The sequence below is a fragment of the Amblyomma maculatum genome, chromosome 10, assembly GCF_055883805.1.
Source record: "Amblyomma maculatum isolate TAMU_Amacu chromosome 10, ASM5588380v1, whole genome shotgun sequence".
NCBI lineage: Eukaryota > Metazoa > Arthropoda > Arachnida > Ixodida > Ixodidae > Amblyomma > Amblyomma maculatum.
In genome coordinates, this window is record NC_139353.1 from 11,316,046 (window position 1) to 11,333,630 (window position 17,585).

The 17,585-nt window shown below is 43.7% G+C and overlaps 1 protein-coding gene across 1 annotated transcript; it reads left to right on the forward strand.

Annotated features, from left to right (window-relative positions):
* Positions 1 to 107: 107 nt before the first annotated feature.
* On the forward strand, positions 108 to 15,638 carry LOC146175594 (UBX domain-containing protein 1-B). The gene is made up of 10 exons (XM_084581991.1): positions 108 to 331; positions 449 to 502; positions 621 to 712; positions 5,740 to 5,845; positions 6,617 to 6,748; positions 8,186 to 8,305; positions 8,570 to 8,641; positions 11,385 to 11,538; positions 13,564 to 13,744; positions 15,426 to 15,638. The coding sequence occupies exons 1-10, from the start codon at positions 279 to 281 to the stop codon at positions 15,467 to 15,469; spliced, it is 1,008 nt and encodes a 335-aa protein (XP_084438117.1). The 5' UTR covers positions 108 to 278; the 3' UTR covers positions 15,470 to 15,638.
* Positions 15,639 to 17,585: the final 1,947 nt, after the last annotated feature.

Here is a 17,585-nt window from a genome sequence, read left to right on the forward strand (position 1 = left end):
GAAGCACATCTGATTTGTTATTTCGTGAGCAATGACAATAGAACACCTGAAGCAGACGAAATAGAAGTGGTAAATATTACAATAACTTCTACCACATGAACGAATGAAGGCATCGGCATCGGCAGCGCAACGAGCCGAGCGTCAAACCCCTTTTTGAGGCAAGAATATTGTGGTGTGTCGTTAACTGATGAAATAATTTCGGGCTGGTGGTTTTGTATATCTCGTTGTGCCTTTGCAAAACCGGAGGCGTAAAGCCTGAGCAGTACTAAGCCTTCATCATGTCGTCCGTCGTAGAAATCCTTGAAGAAATGGGCTTCACTACCGAGAGAGCGTAAGTACACGATCGGCACGTATAGTTTTTGTTTAGTCAGAGCAATTGTCTAATGAACTCTGCTCCCTCTGACCCTGTTTTCTGACGTTCCTTTTTCTTTTTGCTTCGCTTTTGTAGAAAAAAGGCGATCGAGGTGTGTGGAGACGGGAACGTTGAAGCCGCTATGGAATGGTTTGTTTGTTTTATGCACACATTCCTTTTAAGTTGTGTTTTAATTTTTGTAGAGTGGATCGCTGTCAGTTATCAACCGGTTTCTTGCACACTTACCTTGTTTTTCATCTGAATGCAGGCTTCTAGCGCACGCTGATGAACCGATGGATACCTCGGAACCTGCCCCCAAAAACCCCACCTCGCCTACACCTGCAGCGAGTGGTGCCTTGGGTAGCTATGACTTCGTCTGTGGTTATGGTCTAATTGGCCTTGCCCGAGTTATGCACGTGTGGAAAGTCTAGAGCAGCACTTGCTGTAACTGTTGTGGAACACGTTGTGCACGTTCATTTCACTGGCGCGTGCGCCTGCGCCGTGGAACACTGCACGTGCTCTGCTGTGGCGTCGTACCACTCTTGGTGACGTGTTCTTGTCACGGCTCGCGACGGTTCGTCGACGAGGTGGTGGTGAGCGCTGTGGTTTATAGAGCGGTCTACGTCAAAGTCTGCGGAGCGTGTGATAGACGTGCCTTGTTTCTTCCGTGCTTGACTTGTAGGGAACAGCATTTAAATTGCGTCGATGAGCGAGCGTAGTTAATTGTGTATGCACTGCTCGCCCGGCGTGTAGAAGTCAACCTCACCACACTGAAATTCGCTGAAGGGGCTTCTCTATTTCTGTTGCAGCCTCTTATTGTTTGCTTCTGTTGCAGCTCCAAATGATGAACGGTCATTTGAGTGAGATATATATTTTTTTCTGATTGCTTTATGTGCTTCTGCCGCTAATTTTTCTGTACTCTTTGCAGTTTTTATTTATTTATGAACACTGCTACCCCTTTCATGTTTAGTGGAGAACATACACTCGGCCAATTCTTCAAGAGTACCGCGCGACCGCCGACTGCCTGACGCAGCAGCGCCTCATGATGTAGGAGATGACAAGGAAAGCGAGGGCAAGGACATGCAACAATTCTTGCTGCTGCAGTGAGCCTCTTCTGCTAGGCGGTTCTGATTAGTGCTAAGCAACCCCTGCTCACAGTCCGCTGCTTTGCATCGGCACCCCGAGAAGCTGCCACCACTTGTTTTTATCTGCTGCATGCTGCATATATTGCAGATAATAACTATAAATAACATATATTAGCAGTAAACGACAAAGGATGTTCAATAACTTTTTGCACTCGTTGCTTTCAGAACAAATAATTGTAATGTAATGCCTTCGGGCCCTTAAGGAATCAATAAATGAAATTAATTTCAAAAGAAATCTCATTACTGAACGGAAACAAGTAAAACGGAACTTTGGGCAAGTGTGCAGTCGTTGCAACTTCATAATTTTGCACCAGTCAAAACCACAAGCACACAGCAGGCAGTACAAGCGCTCTCAGAACACGAGAAGCTCTGAGGGGTTGCTTTCAACAAAGCAGAACAGCCATGCAAGCGACACATCGCTCGAGCAGCATTATTCTGCCACTTCGCTCGTTCCCTCCTGATTTTCGCATTGTTCAGCTTTGTGCCGCTGCACCGGACAGTCGACGGTACCGCAATACTGTTAAAGAATTGATGCGGTATGCCAGCATGCTCAGTATGAGTTGCAGCATCGAAGAGGGTGTCGCAGGGTATCTAGGACATACAATGTGGCCACCACACAGGCTGCTTGAAAATGAAAATGAAAGGTTTTTGGCGTTCTCACGATCATCACCCTCCCGTATTATCGCTTACTTGGTGCCAGCTTGAGCACTTCTCTGCCATTGGGCTGTGTAACTTGTGCAGTGCTAGGTGGTAGTAACACTTAATCTGGTTTCGCTTCTTTTAGTGAGTGAATGCTCATACAATGCTCAGAGCAGACTGCCGATCTTGCTTGTGTCTGACTCCTTATTTGCCCGTCAGATCGTAACGTCAATCCTTATGTTCTGGCATGGGTGATTAAAACAATTCTTTCCCACCGTATCATCGATTAAGCCCCAGATGGAGCCTAGAAAAATCGTCTCATGTGTGTACGTTTGCTTGTAATGCTTTCACACTGACAAAAAAAGGTCAGAGCAGAATGGATTGAAACCTAGGAATTACCCATGGGAAACGAGTATGGAACGTCGCAGCTATCACAGTAGCCTGTCGTCCTGCTTGCCGACTGTAACACTCATGCGCCATGCATTTGTTTTCATTGATTTCCATCTTTGCACAAGTGCCTTCACACATCCTGCTCTGGTTAAGTGCTTATATAAGCTGCCATTTTTTCTCATTACCTTATTTAACAAGAAAAATAGTGACCGCTCATGCTATGTTGCACAGCAGATCGCGAGCAAGCGTAAGCATGGTATGTTTGTATAAACTTTTGCTCCTTTTACCCCTTCCTAGATCACTTTGCTTGTGGTACGATCCACATGTTCATTCAATCTAGAAGTGCTGCCATGCTTTTCCTACTTATAACCTGTAGGCAGATGTGTGCCGACCGCCCAAGAGACATTTCAAGAATACATGACTGCGCATCCCATTCAATGACTATGAGCTTTGAAGAGGAGCACAGTGACAAAGTAATAAGAACTGTTGTTAAATTAATTGTAGTAATTCTTCCTGTGAACTACGCATTAGCACCTGCAAGGATAATGTCGTGAGGTTGTGATGAGTGGATGACATGAGGAGACTGCTGATTGTTGGAAGGGCACAACGATCTCCTTTTCAATTCCAAGTGCGCTGTTTGTAGGTACTTTGTTATACCTGGCAAATGGTGCAGCCACTTAGGAGAACGCTGCAAGTCGCCCGCAATATATGCAATCAATATACAATATTTTCGTGAATCTAAGCAGGTTTCATGGGAATCGCGGGTATGCATTGCTTGGTTTGGCATTAGTTGTTAGAGAATTGTAACAGAAGTCCGAGTGAGTTAGTAAAGGGCTACCTACAGCTCGAAGTCTAAGCGAACTGCAGTCACATGTGCCAAAGCTGTCTACCAAGAATATTTGCCAAATAAATTATTTTTTGTGCCACTCGTCGAGATATCTGTAAAAGAAAAGGGGGGGAGGGGGGCAGTCACTTTCAATTTTTTTTATCTGATCCCCCCCCCCCCCCTCCTTGGTTATCAGGAGTGGTGTAATAAATAAGCTGCTTAGAATAGAGTAAACACCGTAAGAAAGTTCCAGCTCACAAGACTTTCTGATAAACTATTTTTATCAAGTAAGTTTTGGTCGTGGTCATTCTGTTCTGTAATTGTCTCTAAGAGAAATGTCAACTCTTGGCATGCAGAACCTAACTGCAGTGGTGATGATTGATAAAAGAAGGCAGCTTTTCAGGTGTCTCAGATGTACAAGCTGGAATATAAATTGAACTTAGTAAAGTACTTTAACTTTTTACCACACAGTATACTATACACCGCCTATCTCAGTGAACACTCTCAAAAATTCCTTAAGGTTCTCCAGCTATCAGTAGTGGGGAGAGAGAGAGAAACAACTTTATTTGCCCCAGATGTCGTGAATTAGGGCAGGTGGGTCCTGTGTGGCCCCCAGGTGGGAGCGACATCCTGGGCCCACGAAATATAAGTGCAAGTTAAGTATTCTTGTCTGACTTGGTAAGGAGCTGGTGCCAGCTTTCCGCAAAGGGAGCTGGCAGGAGGGCCCTTGGGGGCGGGCTATTTTCGCATCCCCAGAGGATGTGCGCCTGAGTGGCGGGTTCTCCGTTGTTGCAATTTGGATATGCTGGGTTGTATTCCCCGTTAGCAATTAGTGATAGCCTGGAGTGACTAAGAATTGAGTGTGTCTGTAATCTGCGGAGCAGGGTGGCTTGTGCTCGGTCGAGGTGTGGAGGTGGGAAAAGGCGTCGCGTCTCTTTGTGAAGATTGGTAATTTCGGCGAAAGTCTGGGGGGCTTCAGCGAGTGCATCTGGATGTGTGAGGCCGACCGCTTTGATTGTTAATCCTCGGGCAAGTTGATCGGCCCCATCATTTCCAGGGTTGCCTGCATGGGTGGGTACCCAGACTAGGTTAATTTTGTGGTCGGGAGTGCAGCCGCGCAGGATGCGTGCTATAGGAAGGCAGATGTAGCCTACCGAGTGGGAGCTGGCTCTTGTGTATGCCATTTTGGTAGATGGAAGGCAGCAGAGGCTTCAGAGCCATGATGCTGTTCTTTACGCTGTGGCGTGCTTATTATGGGTTACACAATAAGAAAAGCAGTAAACGAAAGCATACAGCATGTCATGATGACATACATAGGTTGGCACACATACTAATGTTTGCACTCATTTCACCTGTCGTAAGTCTTTCTGTGCCACATGGGAGATCAGAAAATGGTGCCACCCATGTGCTGTGCTTTGAGCAGTTTTTGTGAGAGGCATGATAATTGGCTTACCCTTGATATTTGGGCATGCCGGATTCCCAAATCTTGAAGTGTTGGCATTAAGGCTAGTATTTGTTGATTGTTCAAAATAGCACCAATTGTAACAGTACAGAGGCTGAAACTCGTGCAGGTGTGAGCTCTAGAGCACTCAAGGGGCATATACTTTCAAGCAAATGAATTGAAATCTCAACACAGATGCTTTGCTACAGGCAAGGCATTGTTAGTGCATGTGCTGCTTGTGGATTTTAATTCGGGATTGAGTAACTCTTGTAAATGCTTGTTTTATTGCTGCTTTAAATACTTCAGTTTCAATAGATTTTAAGATGTTTGGCAAGATATAAATATTTCTGAGCTTTCTAAAGCTATTTTTTGAAATATGATAAATTATCAGAATTTTGCTTGAAAACTTTCCTTTTTGCAGGTTTTATTGGGAGAGAAGTAGGCTTCAATACCGAACACAAATTTTCAATACTGATGTGATATACCTTGACCTATAGGAAGTTTATTTAGTATGCCTCATTTTTTACTATATTTAATCTGTTTATCTGGCTGCATTTGAGCTTGATTTTATTGTCGAAACTGAGTACCTGCTTCAAATATCGCTTCCTTTGCTTGTATAGCACCTCCCAAGCACTCTATACAAGTCTGCTCACAGAATGTGAACATCTATAACAGTGAGAGTAAAATTTGTCGCAGCTTTAGATTGAGCAAAGCTGAACAGTTTCAAGAGATTCGTCATGCATGAAAATTGAGCAAAGCTGAACAGTTTCAAGAGATTTGTCATGCATGAAAATCTCGTGAAATGTTTGCCTTGATCTTCTGTGTTAATGCTGTGTAATTTGCAGTGGAACTAATTGTAGATTTATTTATTGAAAATTCCATTTTGAAAAAAAAAATGGCAATATTTCTGCTCGCTTCATACAATGATTTTATTGACCCGACTCAGAGGCTGCTGGTAACACTGGAGACGCCAAAGATCAGATGCAGCAAAGCAGCACAGAATCTAAAGAAAGTGCACCGGATGCGGCCGCCAAAAGTCTCAAGTGTGACGAGTGAGTGAAAGATGAAAGCGCGTGGATGCGTACTTACCTTAGCATGCATGTGTGACATGTCTCACTATGAATAGGTCATGGTGACAAGTCTGCTGGTCTGTACTTAGTTATACAACTCTGGATTTTGGTGTGTATACTAACCACTGGCGAGAATTTTGGCGGCTATCAAGGAGGCATCTTCAAACGGGTCTTTTTCAGTGCTGTGTTGTGATGTAGCATTTTCATTCTATCTTCCTGTGTTTTGACTGGATTTGTTCTTGCAGGAGCAACTGCAAGAACACTGGATGGAATTGAGCAAATTGTAGTCTGTTGCTGAATGTAAACTGTAGTTATGGTTGTATTAAGAAATGGGGAAGCGAGGTAAAGGAGTGAGTGGCGGCCCATACTTGATGGAAATGTGTGTGCATGTAGCCCAATATCAAGGTTTCTCTTATTTTTTATTTTTTCAAAATGCTCTCAAAAATGGTTAGGAGTTGCACAGCATAGTCAGATTTCTACAGTTGGGAATTGTAGTTATCAGGAGGTGTTCTAACCCCTAACATTTATACTAAGTTGTGCAACTGTGTTTTTCTAGAATGTTGTTTGTTATTGGGCGTTCTGATGTAAGAGTTATTGATAGGGTAGTGTGTGCCGGTCTGGTAGATGCTTTCATTATGATTGGCCTAAATGCAGTTCCTTTTGCTTAGTAGTGTTTTCCGGCAAAGCTGTTTTGTAGTTTGTTGAGTTATACTCTTCTGTGCAGTGCATGATGTGTGTTATACTCTTCCAAAGGTGTGGGAAGCTCTTCAGGACTCCTCCTGAAGTGGAGTTCCACGCTGTCAAGTCCGGCCACCAGAGCTTCTCAGAGTCGGTGGAGGAAATCAAGCCTCTTACTGAAGAAGAGAAGCAGGAACAAGCAAGGAAGTGAGTTTAGTTTGTCTTGTGAGTCTTGTCCTGGCAAGAAATATTCCGGGGCATTACTGAAAGGCCAAGGCCTTTGCAAGTGTCAAAAAATCTCTCTCAGAACCTCAAGGAGTCCAGCGACCTCTAATTTGAAAGCCACTGCTCAGGCAATATTGCAGCTGTCATTATCAGTAAGGAGGCATGGCGAGCTTTTTCTGAATAACGGGACAGCTTAATTCAACAAGGGTAATTTGAGAGCAAAGACAGAAAACAATGTCTGGTTTAGTTTATGGGATTCAATTTAGAAATTTGACTCTGGCTATGTGAGGGGGCTGTGTCAGAATGCACCTCCACAGCCGTTATCGAATCAGTTACCCAAAGCTCGCTAATCACTGAGCCACTGTAGCGGGCCCCAAATAGTGTCTAGCAGGCTGCCAAATAATGAATAAAAGCATGTTTAGAATGAAAAAGAAAAAAGCATTCATGGATGCAGGATGTGGAGGTAACGTAATATGGGCAGTAAAATTCATTAATTTGACAAGGAACTGACTATGCTCAGGCCTCACCTCAACAAGGAACTGGAAAAGAAAAAAGTCCTCATTATCTGAATGTCGAATTATTGAATGGCCCTCCCAAAATTGCCAGAAACCATATTCATGAAAGCAGTATTTATTAGATCAAAGCATGAGCAATCACTTCTTCCTTTTAATGTGAAAACTATGCGATAACAATGATTTTTCTTAGTCCTGTCAAATGCTTTAGTTTACTGTACATTGTTGGGAGTGTCAGAAGTAGTACTGGTTCATAATGGTAAGGGTCTTTGCGTTTCTTATAGTTTGCAACGCAGTAGCACTGGGAATGCTTTTGCATGTGGTGTTGCACATGGGGAGCTCCGCCTCACATATGGTGAATAGCACATAACAAGTGCGCAGCTTCGGGTCTCTAATAATAGAACTACCCACATGGACTGAAGTGAGAGAAACCCGCACTGGTTTGTTACAATCCCTACAAGAAACAAACCGGCAAATGGAAAAACAAGATTGTCTGGGTGCCTGATATGGATGGCCGATACCCACTGTCCCCAGGGTTTGACAGTGAGGCTCTGAAAATGAAGCTATGTTTTGCAAGTGCCTCTTTCGGTGTATTGACGGGGGAGGGAGCCTGCTGGTTGTCACCGTTGACGCAGTTGACTCACTGGTTCAAGGTTGAAGGGGACATGGGAAGAAGCAGGGTAAAATGCCGCTCGGGCCTGAGGATGAATATTATGGTGCTCATGTGTCGAGTGCCAAAATTTGGGAACCTGTCTGAGTTCACAGCTGCCAATACAAGGGCGTCCAAATAAGCGAGCTTGTGACGCATGGACGTGCTCAGTGGGAGACTTGTCTTGATTAATAGGGATGTTTGTGATTAATAGGGAATGTTTTTAATTTAATTTGCCGGTTCTGTATTGCTGTGCAGGCTTGAAGAGAAGATCCGTCAGCGGCGGCTAGAGCGTGAAGAGAAGGAGAAGAAGGAGGCCATCGAACGTGAGAAGGAGCGTCGAAAATTCGGTCAGGAGATTGCTACCACCCGGCAGAAGTGAGCTTGGCTGCTGTTGCACATTTCTTTGCTCTTTCTCTACTTTTTGGCTAAATTATATGGAATTGGCCCAGGACCATGTTATAGGAAATGTTTATGGGCAAGGGGCTGAGTTTCTGGTCGTTTTTGCCATTGCTGCCGAGCAGTGTCAGAGTAACACTGCAGGGGGAGCTGTGGTGCTCACTTTACTCTGCCCATTGTTTGCTTCAGAGTACTTTATATGGCACAGAATAATTTTATTTTTTTTTCTTCTTCTCTTTCCAGGATAGAGGAGCAAGAAATGCTGAAATTGGCAGAGGAAAAGAAGCGAGAGAAGATGGAAGCTATGCTTGCAAAGTGAGTCTCTGCTCTTGCACACCCTTCTTTGTGAGAGTGCTTATCAGTACGGACTAATCTGTATTCTCCCATAGAACAAAGGAGACATTTGTTTTGGTGCTAGTAAAACGACCGAGAAGGCATTCATTAGGGTTCGTTATAAAATGAGAAAGATATTTCTTTGGACATGTTAGAGGGTCTAAAAAATGAATTAGATATATGTGGCAGTGCCCTGCACTACAGCCATGTATTAGTTGCACGAATGCTAGAGAGTGTAATGATATTTAAATATGTGCACCCTGTAACTGAAACCTTGATACATGAAGAAATTTAACAACTTTCAGTGAATGAATAATGCCTCTGTGCAGTCTGTTTCATTCCTCTGTTCATATCTTTTGTGCTGAGCTTTTCCTTGGCAGTGACTTTCTTTTCGTGGCTGCAGATCTCATGACTCCCAATACCAGGACATTGTAAAATTCCAGCACTGTTTTTAGCATTGCAGCTAACCTATCAAATTTCTCACATGGCAAATCATTCTGGCTAACAAATTTTGGTGTTTCCACTGAGCTAATAAACAGTTTTACTTTAAACATACGAGTTTTCTTTTAAAGGATGTGATTGCAGTTTATATACTCTTGGCATCGGTTTAGATTTTCCTCTGTTCATAAAATTCTTATTTCTGAAAAACAGTTCAGTTTTCATGTGTTTCACCACTGAGGAATAATCGAGGAGTGGTTGTACCTCAGAATACGATGCCTTTTGGTACGGGGTGTCGTGGATTTTTCCTTTTGCAGAAACCGACCGTAGAGATCTTGAACCTGCCATTTCTTGCACAAGTGCACAGTATTGTGCTTGTGTGCGTTGTGTGAACCATTGATGGGAGCAAGAGTGGCTTCCTGTGGAGATTTTCGGCCCAGAGTCGTGCAAAAGATCTTTCATGTAATAATAATATGGGCCCCCAAATAATTTGGGGGTGGCAAAAATCAGTGAAACGTTTTTGTCCGCATATAATGTGAGTGAAGAAAACTCACCGAAAGCCTTTATTTGCACCATATTTCGTGTTTGATTTCATGAGAAAATTCGGCGTACAAAGACGTGAGGCAAAACATTCATAGACAGTCAATATGATCCATGTGGCACAGTATGCGTCAGCAATAGTGTGAATTGAGAGGGAAATATCCTTTCCACCTTCAGTGGAAATTAGGGAGGGTGGGAGTCAGTGGGTGGCCTAGTGGCTTGGGATGTCGTGACAAGGTCGGAGGAACACACAATCAGCAGGTAGCAGTTGCAGGAACCTAGAGGGTGACTACCAAACTACCAAGGAAGGAGGATGTCATAAGAATGGAGAAATACGCTAACAGAAGTGGTTCTATGGCAGGATGCAGGGCACTGAGGCTAAACCTAAGCTATAACAGCTTTCGTTCATTCATATATTATGCTGTACTAAATTTTAATCTGTCGCCTCTTATTAGTTTGTTCCTTAGTTTCATAGCTGCCGGCATTGGCAGTGCATCCGCCATGGTGGGCACGTGGGAACACGAAGACAGGGAGATTGTCCTCTTCACATTTAGGAGCTAAGGGAGAAAAAAAGAGGGTGGGAGACAAATGGTGGCCTAGTGGCTTAATAGGCTATACTAGTGGGAGTGGAGAAATGTTCAGCTGGAAGGCATTTAGTAACAACCCATAAAGGGGCTGCCATAGAAGGAGGAGGTTATGATGAGGGCAGGGAATGCAAAGGGTTAGGTGCGTGAACAGATATTCAGGTTAACTTACAACGCCAGGTTTCGGCCTATCGCGTAGTTCCGGGAAGGGCCACGCTTGACCTTGAACAGCCGCGAAGAAAAAGAGGAAGAAGACGAAAAAGACGAACGCTCGATCACTCGCAGCTAATGTTTTTGCTCCACATTCGGTTCAGCGGCATTGAACCCTTCTCATTTATATGTGGGCTGGTAGTTTACGCTGTGGCGTCATACCCTTAAAGGATGAGTTTAAGTGTCCCCAATAATGTAGCACCTTACACTGATAGGGCGGGATATGGGAATAATGTAGCAGGCAAAAGAAGCTTCCGCCGTTGCTATCTCAATTCAACTAGAGTTAACCAGAGGTAAGCCACAACAGATTTTTTCGAAAGGAGTTCACTGGAAACTATCGCTGCTGTCCCGGGCAAGCCTACAGTCACCTTCGGCTGTCCGTCTTTGGGAAGAGAAAAATACAGTACATGTCTGTGAAAAAGTATTTCCAGTCACACCGCAGCTACCGCTCAAACATTCACGTTGCACGTTCATGACCATCGTGCGATTTTTAGTGCAGTAGTGTTAACACCCTTTTCTCCACAAAAATTGGTGGTGTCAACATTGAGTGAAAAAATCACAAGCATGCTTCTGGTGCGTGTTGGCAGGTGACACGGTTAGGCAATGATTGATCAGTGGGTTGCCCAACACCACAACACAGCTCCTTCGTGATGGGAGGCCAAGATGAGAATTGACCGCTCTTGGCAAGCAGTTTGTACAGCTTGATTAAAATTTGGCTTTACGTCTTTCTCAGGTGGTCTTTCATATAATGTAGCGGCAGCTTGTGACTGTAGTTAGTGCATGTGAGATGACAGAGGCACAATTGAAGGGAATAGCGATTAAGTGGGCATTGTAGTATGCTTCCACGAATGAAAACCCGCAAGGGGAGCTGAAAGTGAGAGCCATTGTGCTGTTGTATTGTAGGCAGACCTTAAATGCCCTAAATTTTTCTATTTTTCCACTGTATCAAACAGAAAGAAGGTCCTTGAGGACATTGAAAGGGACAAGCAGGAAAGGAGGGAAAAGTTCAACATGGCGGCACCAGCTGCTGCGAGTGCACCAAAGCCTGCTGCTGCTGCACCTGCACCCGTGGAGCCCAAGAAAGAGTACGACCAGTGCAGACTTCAGGTGTGTCTCTCGTTTGCTCAGCATTCGGAGGAAAAAGAAAATCAACAGCAGCAAGCACAAAGGAAATTTCGGTTCCCTTGTCACTTAATTTTTCTAAACCAGTAGAAAAGTGGTGAATTTTTATAGATTTGTGTTTTCGCTGCATCGAAAGAAGGATAAAGATGGAGACTGGATGACTGTAGGCAACTTCGTTTCTAGCCTTTATCTGCTTTGGTTGTTTTCTAAAAAATGTGTGGGACAAAGAAAGAAAAAGAAAGCTCAAGACACACTACGCAAGAAGGCATGAGATTTTGGCACACTGTAGGTCATGTGACAACTCCTTTTCATATGCTACTTAATAATCCAATAGCAGTGAAAGGGCTGGTGGTGTTCTAGAACAGAAGTGCGAGATGCCGGGCTAGTTGGTAAGGCATTCTCAAAAACAGTGCAACACACGACAAGGACACACAGGAGAAAGACAGGACATGGCGCTAACAACTGAAAAATTTTATTTCTTAGTATGACACATATAAACATGCTTAAAGGGGTGGAGCCAATGCGCGATCACCAGAATCGGTGTAGTCACGTCAGAAATAAACAGATATAAGATCAAAAGGCTAAAAACGATAAAAATATGGTGTAAAGGACCGAGACAAAAACTAGAATAAAGAATGTGTAAACACACCTTTCTTGTGTTTGTCTGAAAAAGAGCTAAAATTTTTTAGATGTACAGGAATTGTCTAGGCTTTCCCACATGCTCTTTGCTGCTTTTTAATAGCCTTAAGCCGAAAGTCTCATTCTGGTTTTCCACCACCATTTTTATCGTTTTTAGCCTTTTGATATTTTAATGTGTTTATATCTGATGTGACTACACTGATTCCAGTGATCGTGCCTTGGCTCCACCCCTCTATGCATGTTGTATTGTGCTAATAAATAAAATTTTAAGTTGTTAGTCAGCGCCATGTCCTGTCTTTTTCTCCTGTGTGTCTGTGTGTCGTACGATGCACTGTTTTTGAGAGTGCTAGAGACTTAGAATGTTGTCCTTAATGAGCAGTTATTTCACAGATTTACTGAGAAGAGTGGTCAGGTTTGTTTGTCTATTTCCATTCAAAATTTTTCAGGTACTTGACACTTTAGTGAAAGTGTTTTGGCAGTCAATGCCAAAACCGAGTGCTTGGGGCATGTCTCTTTAAATCTTTCCTTACCTGCGCTTATTCAAAGCAATCAACACAGCTCATTCCACACAATCCAGGCTGCTTGTGGTCAAGTTACTCTATCCAGTATGTTGCGAGAGAACTGTACTTCAGTTTTGCTTTGGGGTTTTAGTGATCCGTTTAAGACTGCTTTTAAACTTTCCTTGAGATCTGTGAATGGAGAGTGATTGTGGCGAGCATGGCGTACAAGGCTGTGTTCTCCTCTTGCAATGAGCATGCTCAGCAGCGGGGGCGCTCTCGCGATTACACAGCATCGATGCTGCGCGTTGTAGATGCGCGCTAAAATGTAATGCAAAAAAAAATGATGTCCACTTGTGTGATTTCAGTTACGGTAAATATTACTTATTTCAGCTCAGACTGTCGACAGGCCCCTGTCTGTAATTCTTGTTTTCAGCATTTCTGAGGAGATTCATTGGTTTCCTAGCCTCTCTGAACGTACTAGGCAGGTTCTTGATGATTCTATGCTGCCATTGTACTGAATTCTCTCCTCGTTGGCTCGGTGCTAACCTTAGTAGGTACTGCACTGGGTAGCACCCCAAAGCACTTCACTTGAATGAATCATTTCTCTTCTTAATGATTGGAAAGTTTACCACGTGAAGAGTTCTTAACATTGCGTACTGGTTTCTGGCATAGTAATGTATAAAATGTATACTACATCTGACTCCATATACTTCTTTCATTGCCTTACTGCAGCTTCCTGTGTCAGTGGACTGCTTTGCAATTGTGCAGTAGTGGGAAAGTCATGCCTATCAGACGTAGGTTGCAAACGACTGGAAAGTGTGTAATAACATGTTGGTTCTGCTTGAGTGTGGAAGTGATTTGTGTTTTGCAGATAAGGCTGACCAATGGTCAGACTTTGACACAAACATTTGGTGCCAATGAGGAGCTGGCTGCAGTGCGGCTCTACGTGGAGCTTAACCGGACGGATGGTGATCAGCCGTTCACACTCATGACAAATTTTCCCAAGAAGGTGTTTACGGAGGATGACTACGTCAAGCCACTCAGCGCACTGGGTGAGGCATTCCAGAGATGTGCTATATCTGCTGCCCTGATTTTAATCTTGTAGGCTTTTGCTTTTGAACGGTACTTAGTAAGTGGAGGCTCTTCATTCTTCCAGATTCGGGAAACTTCCAACAGTTATGAGAAAATTTTGTGTCTTGCTTTCTTCCCTCCCTCCCTGCCTGATGTGCATCTGAAAATGTATCCACTTTAGTGGTTGGGCCTGCACACCACACACGGGACGCTAACACTCAATAATTTTGAATAGGCTTGATGCTCACTTTTGTACCTGAACTACCACAACAGGAGAAAGCCCCCGGAATAGGTGCTTGGCATTACTTGAAACTAAAAATATTTTTGCCACTACTATTACAGTTCCTTTCAAGTGGTGCCACAGAAGGATGTGAGGTCATTGTTGCCAGAGCCACCTCGCTTGATGCGCAAGCATACTTGAGCAGAGTGTACAGTCTGCTGTTCAGACATGGCGGGGCATGTCGGGGCATATCAGGGCACCGGCAGAACTGCAGAACTTGCGATGTTATCGCCATGATGCTTCTTTGCGCACTGCCAAGAGATGCGCTATGGATTGCGTCAAGGACAGCGGGAAATGGAGGGACGGTAACGACTAACACATTTTTTTTCCTTCAAACTCTGGGAATGGGTTCATTGCGCGAGTAAATAGTACCATTTGCCATGATTGTGATAAATGTCGAGCTTTTTTCTCTATGCCGAATTGTCGACATATCCAGCTATTTCGCGATCCCATTAGGTTTGGATGTATTCGGGTTTGGCTGTATAACACTGATCTTTCTATTGCTTCCGTGGTGTGGCTTCTACATCTTTTTTCCTGGATGGTTTGAGAGTTTTGGCCACAATAGTGGCTGTGCTTTAAAATTTGCTTAAAATCGTAGCTTCCACTTGGCACTATATTTGTGCAAGTATGATAAAGTAGTCACTGCAGTCAGACCCACTTATAACAATACTGCTTTGAACAATATGTTGGATATAACAATGGACAGCCGTAGCACCGTCAGCTTTGCCATGGGTTCTATGGTAAAATAACCGCATATAACAATGCTGTAACAGATTATTGGTTATAAGAATTACATTTGGTCGCTGAGTGCCAACCATAGCAGGGAAAAACTCATGAATACTGCGACCATACCAGCCAAACCACATCCCGAAGTCCTAAGAATGATTACGGCCCTGTGAAACATCATTTGTGCAAAACATTTTTCACTCAGTTTTATGCAGCAATTGGATGCCCGGCAGAGAGATGTCAACAATATTGGTGTGACGAAGGTAAATTAAATTTGAGCTGATTGATTACGTAATTTTGCCTGCAAATAAGTGAAAAGTGTAAGCTACTTCCTCTTTAATAAAATTTCTCAACTTTCTCATGTTTTCTTTGTTATTTTGGCTTAACCCGGTTATAACAATTATTGGTTATAACAATGATATTTTCATGGCGCTTCAATATTGTTATAAGTGGGTTTGACAGCATATCATTGTTGTGTCATAATTGATGTCAATGACAGTAACTATAAGTTAACATGCCAACAGCATAATTCTGCAGAAAAAACACATAAAGCAAAAAGGCAGAGAAAATCATTGCATCCTGAGGAGTATACCACTCAAAGTGCTTTAGTCTAGTGTGTGGTCATTTTCTTTTTTTTTTTTTTTGCCTTTCTGCAGGCCTTGTTCCGTCAGCAGTCGTGATCTTAACGAAGGCCAAGTGATCTAGCCGATATGCAATTAAAGCGGCCCCAAGGAAGGCCACCTTGGAAGCTGTCACATGCAGACAGAGCGTACTGCAGAGATTTTGTATTATATTAGAGACTGTGGTCTGGAATAAATGTTTGTTTCCACTGTGCTTTGTGAAGCATGGTGGGAATTTTTATTTTTTTTTACCATGACTCTTGTCTGTCATCTCTTTAGATCTGTGTAAAGGTGAGCTACGCTGAGAGTGTCCACATTAATTGCGCATTTACTCAAAGGCTGAAGGTGCCTTTGCCGTCTGTGTAATTAAGCAGTCCAGTAACGGCGGTAAATGCATATCAACCGCTTTGGTCAAAGTCCGCTACTCGGACCAGGTGGAAAAAGCCGCAATCGCTTTAGCCATCGCTACAACAGATGCGGACATAATTGTCAATGATTCAAAAACTGCCATACGTAACTTCTCGCGTGGCAAAATATCAAATACTGCCAGAAACAACCTCGCGGATATCAGACTTGACAGAGACTCGTATGGACTCTCGTATGGACACCCGCCCACTCAAGTAACCGAGGCAATGAGGCTGCTCATCAACACGCTCGAGGTTTTGTCGGCCGAGCGGTGAGACCTAATGCTGACGAACTTGAAATGGAAGGATTGCTCACATACAGTGACCTTACACAACATTTCAAACTCTCTAGGAGAGTATACCCACCACCACACAAATCAATAACAAAACAAGAAATTGTTTGGAGGAAACTACAAACGAACTCCTTCACCAACCCTGCAGTTTACTCACACATATTTCGGACAGCATAAGCTCATCCCGCACTAAGTGCGGAGAGAAAGCCGACCGTAATCATATCCTGTGGAAATGCTCAGAGAACCCACCTCCCAAGGCTCTCATAGAAGCTCCCTCACTTGAATCCTGGGAGGAAGTGCTGCGTAATGCGAGCCGCGATATACAGTTGAGCGCCGTGAACTGCGCTGAAGAAGTCTCCGCAAGCCACCAGCTAATGGTCACTTGGCTCTTCCACTAAGACCCAGTAAGACTATACTCCTGACAATAAAGATTTTTCTCTTGCTCTCCAACAGCTTAGTGCAGTTGAGGGGGAAGTGAAATTAATGGTTCACATAGCCCACGGTTTTTCAAAAGTTCCCAGGTTCTGCTTTTGAGCCTTGTGGAGCATTTACAACATCCGTGGTAGTTAGTAATGCTGAAGGACGAGTAGGAGTTCTGCTCTCACCCCTGAGAACCTTGATAAGTTTATATGCACTGTAATTACACAAATTTGCTGCCCAAAAGCAAATTCTGCTTGTGCCTTGGGAACTTTTGACCAACTCTGCACATAGCAACCTATTTTTTTTTTTAGAGCGAGGGTGGGAAGTTAGAAATCTCAACTTCGTCATTTTTAAGTGTCACATGATTCTTGCAAAATATTAGGGCCAATTTTTTTTAACCAATACCAGCTACGCCAGTGTTGCAAAACCCTGCTACCTCCATAGAGTTTTGCTACACTGGTGTAGCTAGTGTAGGCCAAAAAAAAAAAAAGAATGCCCCTGGTATGACAACTTCCAGTCGAATGTCAGCTTGGGATTCATTAAGAATGTGCTGAATGGTAAGGGGCAGCTTTGTAAGGGAAGCGTTTCATAGGTCGTGTAGGCAGTGCAACTGTTCATGGGGTTGTTTTTATTTGATGCTATAAAGCAGGTACAGTGCACCTGTCAAGAGAAGCCTTGTGTTGATTGGCAGTCTTTGGTGCACCTGTCAAGAGAAGCCTTGCATTGATTGGTAGTCTGATTGTTTTCATCTGTGCGCAGCTGTGTGAGGGGACGGAAGATGCCTATAATGAAAAGAAGGCAAGCATTTGATGGTAGCATTTTTTCGCAAGTGAACAGGCTTTGATAAATGGGGAATGCCGTGGAGTAATTTATGTCAGAGGGAGCCTGCCTCAGCTTTAGGTGAACGGATGCTCCGAATCCGATGCTGTTATTGCCGTTTCAGTCTTCCTGGTTAGAAAGGTATGTTGTGCACAGGCCATACACTGGAATCCTGCTTTCTAGTAGCAGAGGGCACTGGGGTTGGGGATAGTTTTTATGCTGATGTATACGCATGCATGCATACTTAGATGTGCAGTTCT

Bases quoted from the DNA above. Each gene is read 5' to 3' on its own strand.
- LOC146175594 (XM_084581991.1), top strand. From the start codon at position 279: ATGTCGTCCGTCGTAGAAATCCTTGAAGAAATGGGCTTCACTACCGAG. The intron at 332-448 runs GTAAGTACACGA...TCGCTTTTGTAG, and splicing joins GGCTTCACTACCGAGAGAGC to AAAAAAGGCGATCGAGGTGT. The intron at 713-5,739 runs GTAGCTATGACT...GACCCGACTCAG, and splicing joins TGCAGCGAGTGGTGCCTTGG to AGGCTGCTGGTAACACTGGA.